This window comes from Amphiprion ocellaris, chromosome 22, assembly GCF_022539595.1.
Source record: "Amphiprion ocellaris isolate individual 3 ecotype Okinawa chromosome 22, ASM2253959v1, whole genome shotgun sequence".
Lineage (NCBI taxonomy): Eukaryota > Metazoa > Chordata > Actinopteri > Pomacentridae > Amphiprion > Amphiprion ocellaris.
In genome coordinates this window covers 21,778,203-21,793,192 of record NC_072787.1, presented here as the reverse complement: position 1 = coordinate 21,793,192, position 14,990 = coordinate 21,778,203, and the positions used below count along the sequence as shown (strand labels likewise).

At 39.9% G+C, this 14,990-nt stretch overlaps 1 protein-coding gene across 1 annotated transcript; it reads right to left on the bottom strand.

Annotated features, from left to right (window-relative positions):
* Positions 1-885: 885 nt before the first annotated feature.
* Positions 886-10,195, bottom strand: LOC111570849 (uncharacterized). Its single transcript, XM_023273794.3, has 6 exons — positions 10,116-10,195; positions 9,692-9,845; positions 8,172-8,332; positions 7,740-7,946; positions 7,480-7,661; positions 886-6,660 (listed from the first exon to the last, which is right to left on the bottom strand). The coding sequence occupies exons 1-6, from the start codon at positions 10,171-10,173 to the stop codon at positions 1,141-1,143; spliced, it is 6,282 nt and encodes a 2,093-aa protein (XP_023129562.2). The 5' UTR covers positions 10,174-10,195; the 3' UTR covers positions 886-1,140.
* Between the last annotated feature and the right edge of the window lie 4,795 nt (positions 10,196-14,990).

The window sequence follows — 14,990 nt, the reverse complement described above, 5'->3', positions numbered from 1 at the left end:
GTACAAAACTTACATTTTCTTCATGTTAGGAATTCAGTTATGTTAGGCCACATGTACATTCACATGAAAACGTGCTTGATCTCATATATGCTCTTGCAGAACAGCTCCTAATTGAATTAATTTTATGTTACTGTTTTATATAAACACATTTTGGTTGTGTAGCCAAACCCTAATTTAGCTTGTGTCTCTTTATCACAGAACTTCATTGCTGTCATGCACTTTTTGATGGGTTAGTGGAACGTTGGTTAAAATCTACTTTTTACCCTTTATGTACATAACAGAATTCAAAATAAAAATGAACTAAGATGTTTTGAGTTTTAATGAATATTTGAAATTGGGAGTATGTGTACTATAATGTTTGCTCATTTGGTTTTAATATATAAGTTTGAAATACCACAAATTTCAGACAGTAAACACCCAATGATCCTGAAATGACTGCTTTTGTGTTATGTAACCTGCATGAAAGAATTTTTGCAAATAAACCAACCTCATCGAGTGTCAGCTTGATTTATTGTGTCAAAGTGAAACAAAACATTAACAACAAAGACATTAGAAAAGCTATGACAACATGTGAGCACATTTTCGATCAACAATGACAAGAAAAAGTTAGTTTCTTTGTTAAATTTCCAACAAATCCATGTGACTTAAATATCCATCAGGAGAACAATGTCTTAGTCCACATGATGTGATAAATTAATGGTTCAAACAGCAAAAGGCCCAATAATGATAAAGCACTTATTGAAATGCAATAAAATTATGCAAAAGAAGGTTTTGAATTTTACATCAATTATTGAACCAATTATCAATTTGTTGTGTGTTCAATTATAATGCTTTGAAGTTTTCATCATTGACAAATCAATAAGCAAAATGAGTTAAACTGATTCAAAACATCCATTCTTATCATGTATGGTTAAAAGTGCAATGCAAAAGTGCAACAAAACAGTAAGAGGAATTGAAGATATGCACAAAAACAAAGAATACAAAGTAGATAATTAACATGTGATAATAACACATGAAATCTCCTGTTTTCCAACGGTCATCAAAAGTTTTCTATTGACTACTATGGCAAAGTTTTCAACTAAGCAACTATTATAATGCTCTGATGACGGATTCTCCAAATAAAATTTGCACTTGAAGTTTTTATAATCTGGTGGAAACATCGTCAATGTCTTCCACTGGAAGAAGCTCTTGGGTTTCATCCTCAGCTCCATCACTCAGTATAGCTACCACTGCTGATACTGTGGCATTGGGATCCAACAGTTTCACTAAAGGCACTTCCAAACCTCTCTGTTGAAAGATCAGATTCTGCAGAGTCATGGCCTGCATGGAGTCAATGCCTAAAGACGAAAGAAGTGATTCATACTTTAGCTCTCTCTGAGCTATGCCAATAGTTTCACAAAGCAGGGAACAAACATAGTCTTTTGGTGAGACAGAGTCAGTTTGTTTAGTTTGAAAATCTGTATCTATGGATTTCTGGAAGGCCTCCTCAACTAGTTCGTAGAGACGTGTGGTCAAGGATGCATTCTGAGAGAGGATGTTGTATCTGATGTTTCTAAAATTAAACCTGCAAACAGCTTGCTGGGGTCGGTTGAGCACAAGACATTGCTCCAAGCTTTTGTGAATCTCTCCCACTTCTAACACCATCATCCCCTTTGTTTCCAGAAACCGCTGGAGATGTTCTTTGTTCAAGAGAAGACCGAGATTCAGAGCTCCCCAATTGATGGACTGTCCAGGCAGCCCGAGTTTGCGCCTGTACTGACAGAACATGTCGAGGAATGTGTTGGCTGCTGCGTAGTTTGTTTGCGATGCGTTTCCCAGGAAAGCCGAGATGGAAGAATAACACACAAAGTAGTCTAACGGACAGTGCTGTGTTGCATGGTGCAGATTCAGTGCACCATTTACTTTGGGTCTGAGAACCTTCTCAAACAGAGATCTGTTGAGCCTCTCAATCAGCCCATCATGCAAGACAACTGCACTGTGAAACACTCCTCTGATTGGACAACAGGGGAACTTCTGGCCAGTGACACTGATAACATTCTGCACATGCTCAGAGACAGATATGTTGCACTCCATGCTGGTGATGCTGTTTCCATACTGTTTCTCCATATTGTGGATTTCTTCCTGCACTTCTGGTTTGGGTTTGCTCCTTGACAGTATGACAATGTACTTGCCGCCTCTTTGGGAGATGAACTTGACGGTTTCAAAGCCCAGACCAGAAAGACCTCCTGCCACAATGTACACTGCTCTCTTTCGAAAAAGCGGTTTCTTTGCTGGCAGCAGTGGAATGTCAGACAGTGTATCGCTAACATCTTTATCAAGATCTACCACAGCCAGTTTCTTTGAGTTGAAGTATGATTGCTCTGAATTCAGGTTCCTGGTTTCAGCACTCATGCTCTGAAAGGTAAAACTAGCAATGGCAGCTTTCCCGCTCAAGTTCAGGGACTTCAGCCAGTGATAAATGTGTGGCCTGTGTGCTCTCAGGGATCCCTTTTGCAAAATGACAGGCATCTGAATCATCTGTACGTGAACATTTTCCTTCACACCTTGGAACACTTCGGGAGTTAGCAAATCCTGCATCTGGGATTTGCATATGATTACAACATATTTGATGCCTGAAAAGCTGCAAATTTTAGCAATCAGGAATTCATCAAATGGAGGCAGGATGATATATGCATCCATTTGATTGACATCTGCAGATGAGCCAACATTCACAGTCCAACCCGATTCCTTAGAGGTGAGTGTCAAGACTTTCACCAGAGCAGAATCAGGCATAGAGCAGATGATTTGTAAATTTTGTTTGGCTCTGGGCAAGGCTCGATGCAAGATCTCCCACGCTAGCACAAAGAAGGAAACACATGGTGTTTTTTGGAGGAAAGAGAACCTTCTGGTGCTGTAGCATGCATCTTCTGGAACTCTGACCTTACTAGCTGCCACCACAGGATAACAGGAAGCAACATGATCTCCCACTTTCAATTTCCTCACATCTTTTCCAACTGCTGTAACTGTACCACTGAAGTCTAGAGCGAGCAGCTTGTGCTTCTGAAACGAGTGTTTGTTCCAGTACAGTGTCTGGCCATGTTCCAGATGTGTAGCACTGACAGGGAAGTAATCAGAAGAATGAACGCATATCTTACTGGGCCGGATTTCAACTGATGCATCGCCAACTGGCTCAACGTCCTCGTCAAAATGAGTGGCACTCAGTTGAGTTATCTTATGTGCATCAGTTGTCTGAAAGATGCAAGGTTTAGTCAGTGTAGAAGTGTAAATGCCCTCTGAACTGTCAGTGGTTTCTGGTGGAGTATGGACTATGGAAGGTTTCCAAATGAGTCCATCTTTGACTACCAGCTCTGAGTACTTGTTGCAAGGATATGATCTTAGTACCTCAGACAGAGCTTTGATGTCCTTATCAGAGATGCTGCTTATATCAATCAGTTGAAAAGAAAGATCTGGTATCTCTGCAGCACATGCTCTTGTCATACCAGCAAGAGCGAAACCTGGACTTATGTGATCGACAGTGATGTCAGATGAGCAGTAGGTTACTGCTCTAACTGAGTTTGGGAAGTGAATTCGCTTTAGCTCAAGGACTATTTGCCGGAAAATTTCACAGCAGCTCAACAGATTTTGCAGAACGACATCAGCTGCCAGAGTTGTAAGGTTTTCTTTGCCCCACAAAAACAAAACCTCATCAAAGTTTTTCTCAATATCACAGATATTGAGATTTGCCAAGAGAGAAGGAAACCCACTGCTCAAAATATCTTTTGCATGTGTGAAGGAAACATATTCAGACTCTGAGTCCAAATGTTGTTTCAGACCTTTAGAGATTCCCATACGGTCACAGAAGACCAAAGCCTTGGGGGGAGGAGCAGCAGGAGAGAAACCTTGGGGGATGACACTGAAGGCGTTATGGTAGAAGTATTCGTCAATCACATGAGATTGACTGCCAAGGTACTTGAATATCACATTCTTAACCTCAACCAACACTCTTCCTTCCATATCTGCAAAGCAACCACAGATCTCAAAATGATCAACTCCTACGTCAGTTGCTCTCAGATACACGATCATCTCATTTTGCAAGGGTTCAAACACTGTCAGACTTCCTATTTTGGCAGGAAATCCTGACCTACCAGTTAAAAAGTGATCCACTGTGACAGGAAGAAGCTGCATCAGATAATCCAAAACTACAGGATGGATGTAATAGTCATGCAAATGAGGCCAGAGTTTTTCTGGAACCGATACAGCTGCAAACGCCTCCTTTAGATCTTTTCCATAGTGCACGTCACCTTTATTCTGGAAGACATCTCCATGCTGGAAGCCTCCTTGAGCGAGATGCCCATAAAACTCCTGACAGCTTAACACAGATGTGCATCGTTTGTAAATGGAGCTCAGTGAAATGCAATGCTCTTCAATGGGTCTCTTTCTCTTTAAAACAATTGTGCCTGATGCATACACTGCAGATGGGGAGAGTACAGTGAATCTAGTCTCTTTCTCCATTTGTTCCAGTTGCACCTTCATTTCAGGTGAATTCTGGGTCAAAGCAAATGGACTGTGAAAACTGACACTAAGCTGTAGCGTGTTGATGGGTACTTTTGGTTTGGCAGCGGCCATGAAAGCAGCTAAACCCAATTCAGCATAGAAGGCACCAGGAATGATGGGTATGTTGTTGTGCTTGTGCTCCTTCAAGTAGAAAGAAGAGTCAGAAAAAAGATCACAGTTGAAAATATCCTTCTCACCTCCTGTCTGACAGAGCACAGGATGATTACTTGTTGTGTTCTTGTGTGCTGCTGCGATGACAACGTCTCTGTTTGAGCAATCAAACTGGTATTTTGGGAAAGGCAGTGGCACTGTCTCATAACCTTTATAGAAGGTGTCCCAATCTACCTGAATACCCAGTTCGAACAGTTTTGAAACAACAGATGTGACTGATTCGCGATCTTTTCCTGGCTGCACCGAGGCAAGAACAGCGGTGTCATTCCCCAGAGTTTCCATGATGTTTCTCTGCAGCGCCCTTCTTGGCCCGATCTCTACAAAGACTGTGTTCTTCTTCCCTTTAGCTGCTGATCTCACTGCCTGCTCAAAAGCAACTGGCTCACGAATGTTTCTAGCCCAGTATTCACCTGTGCTGAAATCTCCCTGCTGGGCTTCCTTGCCTGTCACTGTGGAGAACAACTCTGTGTCAAGATCTTTCAACTGTAAGGTGCCAAGTGCCTCTTTGATTCCTGGCAGAATTGGGTCCATCATATGGCTGTGGTAAGCAGCAGGGACATCCAGGACACGGAGGAATAGGTTCTGATTGTTAGCTGAGTTGATTAGCTCCTCGTGGAGGCGCTGGATTGCATCTGCATCACCTGAAAGGGTGCAGGACTGCGGGCTGTTGAAAGCAGCAAGGCAAACTCTACCAGAGTAAAGACGGAGAAGAGATGTGACTTCTGATACAGCCATGTTGCTGATCACAAGCATCTTCCCGCCTGTGACTTTACTCTGGAAAATGCTGCGGAAATATATGACTTTCACTGCATCCTCCAGAGACAGGAGGCCGGAGCAGTGAGCAGCTGCAACTTCTCCGACAGAGTGTCCGAGAATCGCATCAGGCTTGACCCCCCAGTGACTGAGTAGGGTTGCAATCCCAACCTGGATTGCAAAGAGGAGTGGTTGGACAATATTTGGGTTGTTGGAGTCACTGCTTTCAGTGTCACTCTCCAGTGTGTCCAGGATGTCCAGAGTGCACAGACTTTGGAAAAGATGTGCAATCTCTTTGGTCTTTTCTCTGAATATAGGCTCATGTTTTAGTAGCTGCTTACACATTCCATGATATGTCACACCATTCCCACAGAACACAAACACTAACCTTGGATCTGAATAGGCTGAATTGATTTTTTTGCCAACAGCAGCACTTAGCTCCTCTTTGAGGTCGACCACAGATGATACCACAATTGCCTTTCTGTATCTATGTTTTTGGTGGCTTCTTCTGCAAGCTGATGTGTACAACAGAGAGTCTAGATCAACTTTGCTGTCTGCCTGTAGCTGTTTAATGGTGTCTTCCATTATCATTGTAAGAGATTTCTGTGAATGTGCAGATACAACAAAATATTTTACTTGCCTCCTTTCATTCTTTTTCTCAGCACATGGCTGCATGTGCTGTTTGACAATAGCATGTGCATTTGTGCCCCCAAAGCCAAAGCTATTCACCCCTGCAATTCTTGTACCAGAGGTGTCCCATTTTTCGGTTTTCTTGGGAATTTTTATGTTCAGGGCTTCAGCATTTACACTGGATGTTTCATCGGAGTAGAAAACTGAAGGGACAATAGTCTCATACTTCATCATAAGTAGAACCTTAATGAGTCCAGCAACTCCAGCTGCAGATTCTGTGTGTCCGATGTTACCTTTCACAGATCCAATCAGCAGCGTCTCAGAACCAGGAGGTCTGGCTTTAGCGATGACGTTGGAGATGCTTCCTGCCTCTGTTGGGTCTCCAGCTGGAGTTCCAGTCCCATGGGCCTCTATGTACTGGACATTTACAATGTCAGACTCTGAGTAGATTCTTCGCAGCAGCTCCTCTTGTTGTGTCATGGATGGTTTGGTGATGGGAGTAACAGAGTGTCCGTCTTGGTTGACTGCAGTTTTGCTGATGATACCCCAGATGTGGTCGTGGTCTTGAAGAGCCTGTGAAGCAGCAAAAACGGTAAAGCATTAACTGTAACTGTAGTTCTGTATCTCGTTTTTGCCATGCTCTTTTGTGTTTAGTTTTGTGTTGGGTTTCTGTTGTTTTATTTCTCTTTGGGACAGTTCCATCTTCCTTCTGTTGTTTTGTGTCGTTTTTTTGTTGTTTTGTGTGTTTGTGTTGTTGTGTGTTCCTTTGTGTCATTTATGTCTCATTTTTCTTTTGGTTTTTCTGTTGTTTCATGTCTCATTGGGACAGTTTTGTGTCCCTTCTGTTTGTCTTGTTTGTGTCATATTTTGTCTCACTCTTCTCTTTTGTCTCATTTTGTGTCTTATTTGTGTCATTTGTGACATTTATCTCTCCATAATAGTTTTGTCTTCTTCCTTCATTCCTATGTTTAGTTTTTGTCCCATTGTGTCTCCTTTTTTGTCATGTTGGTCTTATTTTCCTTCTTGCATGTATCATTTTGTGTCTCATTTGCATTATTTTGTGTCTTGTTTGTGCGTCTCATTAGTGTCTCATTTGTGAAATACTTATTTTATCTCTTTTGGGACAGCTTTGTCTAGTTTCTGTTGTCTTTTTTATAGCGATTTGCTGTTCACATTGCTATTGATGGTCAGTCTTGTTTTTGGCTCCAAAAGAGCATCAGATTTTTTTTTTCCTTATCTGGAAAACCGAACATTATTGCTAGAATTTGGCAGTATTTTTGCAGTCATTTCTTACAGTGCAGTGAAATCTGATTATTGGTGTTAATTAGATATCTAAAATTTGGTGGATATTTCCAAAATAGAGAAAGTAGAAAATCAGAGATGTATTCTGACCTTCTTTAGCGGCTTCAGGAGAACCACCCCACAGCCTTCCCCTCGACCGTAACCATCTGCTTTACTGGAGAACGGCTTGCTGGTACCATCAGGTGAGATAATCTTGGCCTTGCTGAGCGCAACAAACACTCTTGGCTCAATGATGCAGTTGACCCCTCCACAAACAGCCATGTCACAATCGCCTAAAAAGATCAAAAATAGAGTATCTCCACCAATTACTCTAGTTGTTACTCGAAGTGTTACTTGAAAGTTTTACAGACCTTGTTTGATGGACTGACATGCAAGGTGAAGAGCTACAAGTGATGATGAGCAGGCAGTGTCTATGGACAGTGAGGGTCCGGTGAAGTTGAAGACGTAGGAGACTCTGTTTGCTGCAATACTCATGGCAAGCCCAGTGCCGGTCCAGTGGTTGATCACACTTGGGTGCACGTGTGCAGCGTTTGTTTCGTAATCTCTGTTCATAAGGCCTGTAATCCGTGCAATGGGGAAAATATAGGAAATTTACTTATGATTTGATCATTGTGTTATGTATTGTTAGCAATTAACTGCTGTAAAATTTTTAGATTCATCTGTAAAAAAAAAAAGTTGGTTCAAGGACAAGAAGACTAGTTTAATTTTGGATCATTTCACTACTTTTTTTTTCTAGAAAATGCTAAACACCACTAACCGGACACATATTTTTAAAATCTTACCAAAAAACACTCCTGTCCTGCTCCCACTGACTTTCTCGACAGGAGTTCCAGCGTTTTCTAAAGCCCTGTAGACACACTGAAGGAGCTGTTTTTGTTGAGGATCCATTTGTTCCACTTCACTGTCACTGATGCCAAAAAACTTGTGGTCAAATTCGTTGAATCTGAAAACGTTGAAGACCAATAGATTCCATTGAGGAATAGAGGGTATATTACAAGAAATCGTTCTCTTTTCTAAAAATGTGCTTTATTTGAGGTTACTTCTCATGGTTTGACTTTTAAGGTGTAGAAAGATTAATATTCAGAGTCTAAAGCTAGAATGCTTTTCCAGTTGTGCTCAAAATACTAATAAAACTTAATATATTCAGGGGTTTTCCTGACTGATAGGAAACCAAAATCCTGTATATGGTAAAGGCAACAACTCTGTGGCTCCATATTTGACAGAAATCTTTGCATTTCCTGGTATTTATGTCCATTTTTATGAATAAAATCCTTATTCTTTAGTGAAAGAAACACCAATTAACAAAACAAGTTTAAAAAGATGGAGATTTTTCTTTGGTGGTGGCTAAAACCATTCTGGGGGCACCTAAAATTCCTCTGTACAAAAGAAAAGCCTTGTATATTCAAATATTTTAGTTTTTTTTTTTTAATTGGGAGGAGATGAAGATGTCATTTTAAGAATTTCTAACCACAAACATTTTGATGGAAAACTCCCTATCACAGAAACAAGATGCTCTAAAGTGGATTTTTATATGTCTGAATGTGTCTGCAAGGATTTTTAATATCATTTCTGTCTAAAGAGAACTTATGTGGTTGCTGTAGTTTAACATTTTGTGTGATCTGCACATCAGTATACTCAGTCTGATGCTGATAAAGCACAAGCAATGTGAGAGGATTGAAATGTTAGGGGATTCCTACAGGCCACTTGGTTTGTCTGAGCAAACTCCAAAGTTTCAAGATGACTCAGAGCTCAGTTCTTCCCCCTTCTTTATTTTGATCTTCTAAAACCACCTCTACTACATGGTCTTTCTGCTTTTTTTCCCCCACATTCATCATTGCTTTATTTTTGCCCCATTAGCAACCATGTTCCATATTTAAAAACCAAATACTGAAGGAAAGATTGCTGCTGACTTTAGCATCCAACAAACATTTCAGCCACACTTCACTGAAGCACATTCAGCAGCAGTGTCTCTTTCTGGGGTTATATATCTGCTTCCCACACCTGGTGCTAATCCACAATCAGTGACTCCAATACCAGGTAGCAACACACCTGGCATTCATGACAATCACTGGACACTTTAGAGAAGGTTCAGAGAATAAGTCAACACTTTTATCCCTGTACATTTTATACACCCAGGACTGAGGTGGTCAGCAGTGATCAGGTCTGATTTTAGCAATGGGTTATTCTTTAAAATAATAATAATAATACACACAAGGAAAATAATGCTCAGGAAACTCTTTGAGACCACTGTATCTACAGTATATACACACACATTTACAGTAAAGTTTAAAGCACAACGTACCCATCAATGAAAGCAGCCTTGGCTGTTCGGGATTTACCCGCTTTGGTGTCATCGGGGTCGTACCACCTGGAAAAGTCAAATCTGTCTTTGGGAATCGGCACGGAACAGTTTCTTCCATCAACCAGAACCTTCCAGAAACTGTCAAGCCCTTCTCCTGTTGGGAAAAATATAGATTATTACACATAAAAGACTTAAAAGCTCCAAATCACTACTTCTTTGTGGGAGAAAAAAATATTTTGAGCACAGTAGCTAAATTTAAACCAAGTAAAATGGAGAAAAAGTAGATTCAATAGATAATTTTTTTCATTTATTTATTTTAGAATTACCATAGTTTCACTTGAATAATCCTGGCGGTTGCTCAGAGGTTGTATGTCTCGATTTAAAACACAGAAAAAACAAACCGAAGCTCCTCAGTTCTGCTCACCTCCTGCAAAATTGCATCCAATTCCCACCACGGCAATACTGTCCTCAGGTTCTTCCATCCTGACTGAACCTCACTGAGAAAGAAAATCAGAAATCTTTAGAGCGCCATCATGTCTGCATCACTTTCACTTCTAGACAACATCACACCAGAGCAGAAGATATTTCTAAACTGTGTCATTAGTCCAGTTTAGTCGTGCACCGCTGCATCTGTACATCCATCCTATAGCTGCTTCCCTCACTGATGGGATCACTGCTGGGTTGATTCTTATAGGCAACTTCTTTTCTTGATTAAACATTAATGACTGATTGTATATGTGACCATGGAGATGAAGGACTTCACTGCACACATTTATGGTCCCTTGCAAACGACGAGACCAAGTTTAATGCGTAAATTGGTACGTCATACAGTGGGGTGAGTCCAGGTCTGGTTTCACTGAAGCTTATCAAACTTAAATTATGTTTTAAAATAAAGGAAATAAAAGCAGTTTTATGAGGTAAAATCAAGAACTTAGCTGTCGTTTAATTCCTGCAATCACACACAAATCAAACAACAGCGATACATTGAAAATGATGTCCTTATATTAGGACAATGGTTTATTTTACTGTATGATGCAATAAATTTATCAGTGTGTGACATTGTTTAAAACTGTATTTTAATGCCTAAACTTGGCTGTACAAAAACAAAATGCAAACAGAGCAACTTTTGTTTAGCTTTTGGTGACTATTTTGAATTTTCCTTGCTCCATACTACAATTAGGAGCTAGTTGTTGATTCCCTGTACATCCTGGGTGAAACTGGAAATCTGAAAAGACCAGTGAGGACAGTGTGTAGCAGGAACACATGCTGGGGCATTTCATGCAATAACCTTTCACTTGCAACTAGGAACTAGGACTAGGAATGCCGTTCAGGTCTGTAGGAACAACCTGTCATATTTATTGGCTTGTATTAAATGCTGAATAACAGTTGTGTTAAGTTTGCAAGCAAAAGGCAGCCGTTCTCTGAGCAGTGCATTGTGTTTTTCATGGTGACCATCTCTGGAAAACGCAGAGCAGAAGTTGTGTGGACTGAGACATGGGTTACTGGAGTGAGCTGATGGTTTTTGCCATGTTGTAGAGAGTATGTGTTCACTTTGTCTACATGTTGGACATCAGTGTCACACTTGATCAAGTAAGTCTGAGCCACTGTCACGTTCCTCAAATTAGTACTTAAGCATAAATAAACAAATTCCCACCAAAAAAAAAAAAATGTGATGAGGTTCAGTACCTTGTCCACTTTAATCTTGCTGAAAAGGCAGACATCTTGTTGTTACACTTGTCAGTGTCACCGCTAGAGGACACTCTAAATGTTTGATAAATTGCAATAATATTCTCCTACCCTCTGCAGCCTGTGAACTCATCCACAGTGAAGCGTCCCAGCTGCAAACATCTCACCCTCAGTCTCTTATCATCATCTCAGGAGACTTTAATCATGCATCGCTCTCTGCCACTCTCCCCACGTTCACCCAGTACGTGACCTGCCATACCAGAGACAATAAAACCCTGGACCTGCTGTATGCAAACATCAAGGATGCATACAGCTCCTCACCCCTCCCCCTGCTGGGCCACTCAGATCACAACCTGGTGAGACTGCAGCCCATTTACATACCTATGGTGAAGAAACAACCCCCCACCACCAGGTATGTGAAGAAGTGGTCTGACGAGGCCACTGAGGCGCTGCAGGACTGCTTTGAGACCACAGACTGGGATGTGCTGTGTGGTCCACACGGGGAGGACATTGATTCACTGACTGACACTATTACGGACTACATTAACTTCTGTGCAGAGAACATCGTACCGACCAGGAAAGTACGGTGTTTCTCTAACAGCAAACCCTGGGTGACCCCAGAATTGAAGGCCCTGCTGAAGGAGGAGGGTTTAAAATCTGGGGAGAAAGAGGAGCTGTGGAGGGTGTAGAAGGAGATAAAGAAGAAGATCAAGGCAGACAAGGCCAGCTACAGGACCAAGATGGAATCTCACCTGCAGGACAATAACACAAGGGAGGTCTGGAGAGACCTGAGATCCATCTCTGGTTACAGCAGAGGCCATGAGAGGGGAGCTGCAGCAGGAGACTGCATAAACATAAACAAGTAGGATCTAAATAGCTGTTCAATACATCAGTATTACGTACAGTTTTGCAGTAAATGCATTCAAACAACAACATAAAGAAAGCAGTGTTGCAAAGAAGCTGCTAAGTGAGATCCAATAATTAAATTAATCATGAATATGTCAGTCTGCCATCTAGTGGACATTATATGGAGTATATATGAGTCTGAAATTGAAAAGGTTGACGATTTTCTATATCTTTGAGGCTACACCAACACAGCACATGACATAGAAACAAAAATTGGTAAAGCTTGGGGAGCATTAAACTCTCTGTCAAAAGTATGGTTATCTCCTATTAAAACAACAGCCAAAATGAGAGCATTCAAAGCATCAGTGGAGTCCATCTTACTCTGTGGATCTGACTCCTGGTCGCTATCAAACACTCCCTAAAAAAGAATTGATGGGACTTATACCAGAATGCTACAGAAGGTACAAAACATCTCCTGGAAATCACATCTCACCAACAAGTCGCTATATAGTCCACATACATGCTTGTCAACTATCATTAGGCAACGCAGACCAGCATTAGCTGGACATGTGGTGAGACACAGTGAAGCAGCTGGTTGAGTGCTGTTATGGAAACCTGATGCTGTCAGAAGGCCTGGCAGGGCTAGTACAACAATAAGAAAGGTACTTGGAGAAGACACTGGTCTGGAAGGCAAAGAACGTCTGACTGCAATGTTGGGCAGAGGGAGCTGGATGAAGAACTTTACTCATGTCACCGATACTGTCGGATGCAACTGACTGACTGAAAAGTTAGTCTTTTTTAATATAGTCTAATTATGTGTAGTTAAGTATTAAAGAATATATTAAAAGCTCTTTTTTATACTGTAAATGTCAAAAGTCACATATTCCTGCCTGCAGAACTTGTGACTGAAATTTTATTTTTGTTGTCATTTTTGTAATTAAAGCCAAGTATCAAACTAAAATGTTGTCTGATTACAGTCTAAATGTCTAACTTTGAGTATCAGAATGACTGTTTTTGATTTATGTACAATTTCTGTGTGGTATGGAAGATTTAAAATGCCTAAATTTAAACAAAGCTGTCAAATAAGTGTTGTGAAATACAATACATCTAAACTGTTACTCATATTTTTTGTGTATGTGTGCATTTACAGTGTTAGAATTATATTTAAAAAACTATTCAAAAGGGATATTTATTTACTTCTTTGTCTTTAGCAACTGAATTCATTGTTTTTCTATTGTGACACAGCTTCTCCAAGATGCCAAATAAAAAAATACTGAGAAAACAAGGGCAATTTTTTTTCTACTTTAAAAAAACTTTCTAACTAATGAGGTCATATCAGCGCTAACCTCTACTTTAGTAACCCCAACACAGTCTCTTATGCTGAAAAATGATGCATGTTTCTGGGGTTTACCTTCCACATTTTTCACAAAGCAGCTGCAAAATTAAATAGAAATCTTTATGATTTGTTAAAAAAAAAAAAAAAAAATCTACCATGAAGATTTAACTGTATGGCAGCTTGGATACTTGTATCTTGTGTATATCCATAAAATTGACCAAAAACCTTGCCAAAAGTAATTTTTTACACTTTCACAATGCTCTTTCTCCTCTGTCCTGCTGTTATTATATGTCTGAACTAATCAAACTCGACTCACTTGGTGATTTGCCTCTTATTATTGGACTTATGGGAATTTAAAAAAAAAATTAAAGTCCACTTAAAGACAGAAATATTACATTGAACAAAACTGATGTGTCATCATCCAACATGCCAACAGCCTGTTGTCATCTTTCTCTTCATCTGCAGCGTTTGCTATTTTAATAAAGCTGCAATTTAAGGTGGACTTTCACAGTCACTGGTCAAAGGACTGTGTGTTTAAAGGCCACGCTATCAGACAATTAAAGCCTCACCTTACAGACAGATTGATTATTGTGGCTGATGTCTGGTGTCACTTAGAAATGTCCTTATTTTTGACAGAAAAACTTTTTTTTTTTCAATGAAGATAAAATTAATCAGAAATCCAGTCTAGACATTGTTAATGTGCTAAATGACTATTCTAGCTGGAAACAGCTGATTTTTAATGGAATATCTCCATAGGGATACAGAGGAACATTTCCAGCAACCATCACTCCTGTGTTCTAATGCTACATTGTGTTAGCTAATGGTGTTGAAAGGCTCATTGATCATTAGAAAACCCTTGTGCAGTTATGTTAGCACATGGATAAAAGTGTGAGTTTTCATGGAAAACATGAAATTGCCTGGGTGACCCCAAACTTTTGAACAGTACAAAACTTACCTTTTCTGCATGTTAAGAATCCATTTATTTTAGGCCACATGTAGATTCACATGAAAACGTGCTTGATCTTATATGCTCTTGCAGAACAGCTCCTAATTCAATAAATTTTATGTTACTGTTTTTTTATAAACACATTTTGGTTGTGTAGCCAAATCCTAATATAGCTTGTGTCTTTTTATCACAGAATTTCATTGATGTCATGCACTTTTTGATGGTTTAGTGTAACATTGGTTAAAGTCTACTTTTTACCCCTCATGTACATAACAGAATTCAAAATTAAAATGAACTAAGATGTTTTGAGTTTTAATGAATATTTGAAATTGGGAGTATGTGTACTATAATGTTTGCTCATTTGGTTTTAATATATAAGTTTGAAGTCTTACAAATTTTAGACAGTAAACACCAATGATACTGAAATGACTGCTTATGTGTTATGTAACCTGCATGAAAGAATTTTTGCAAATAAACCAACCTCA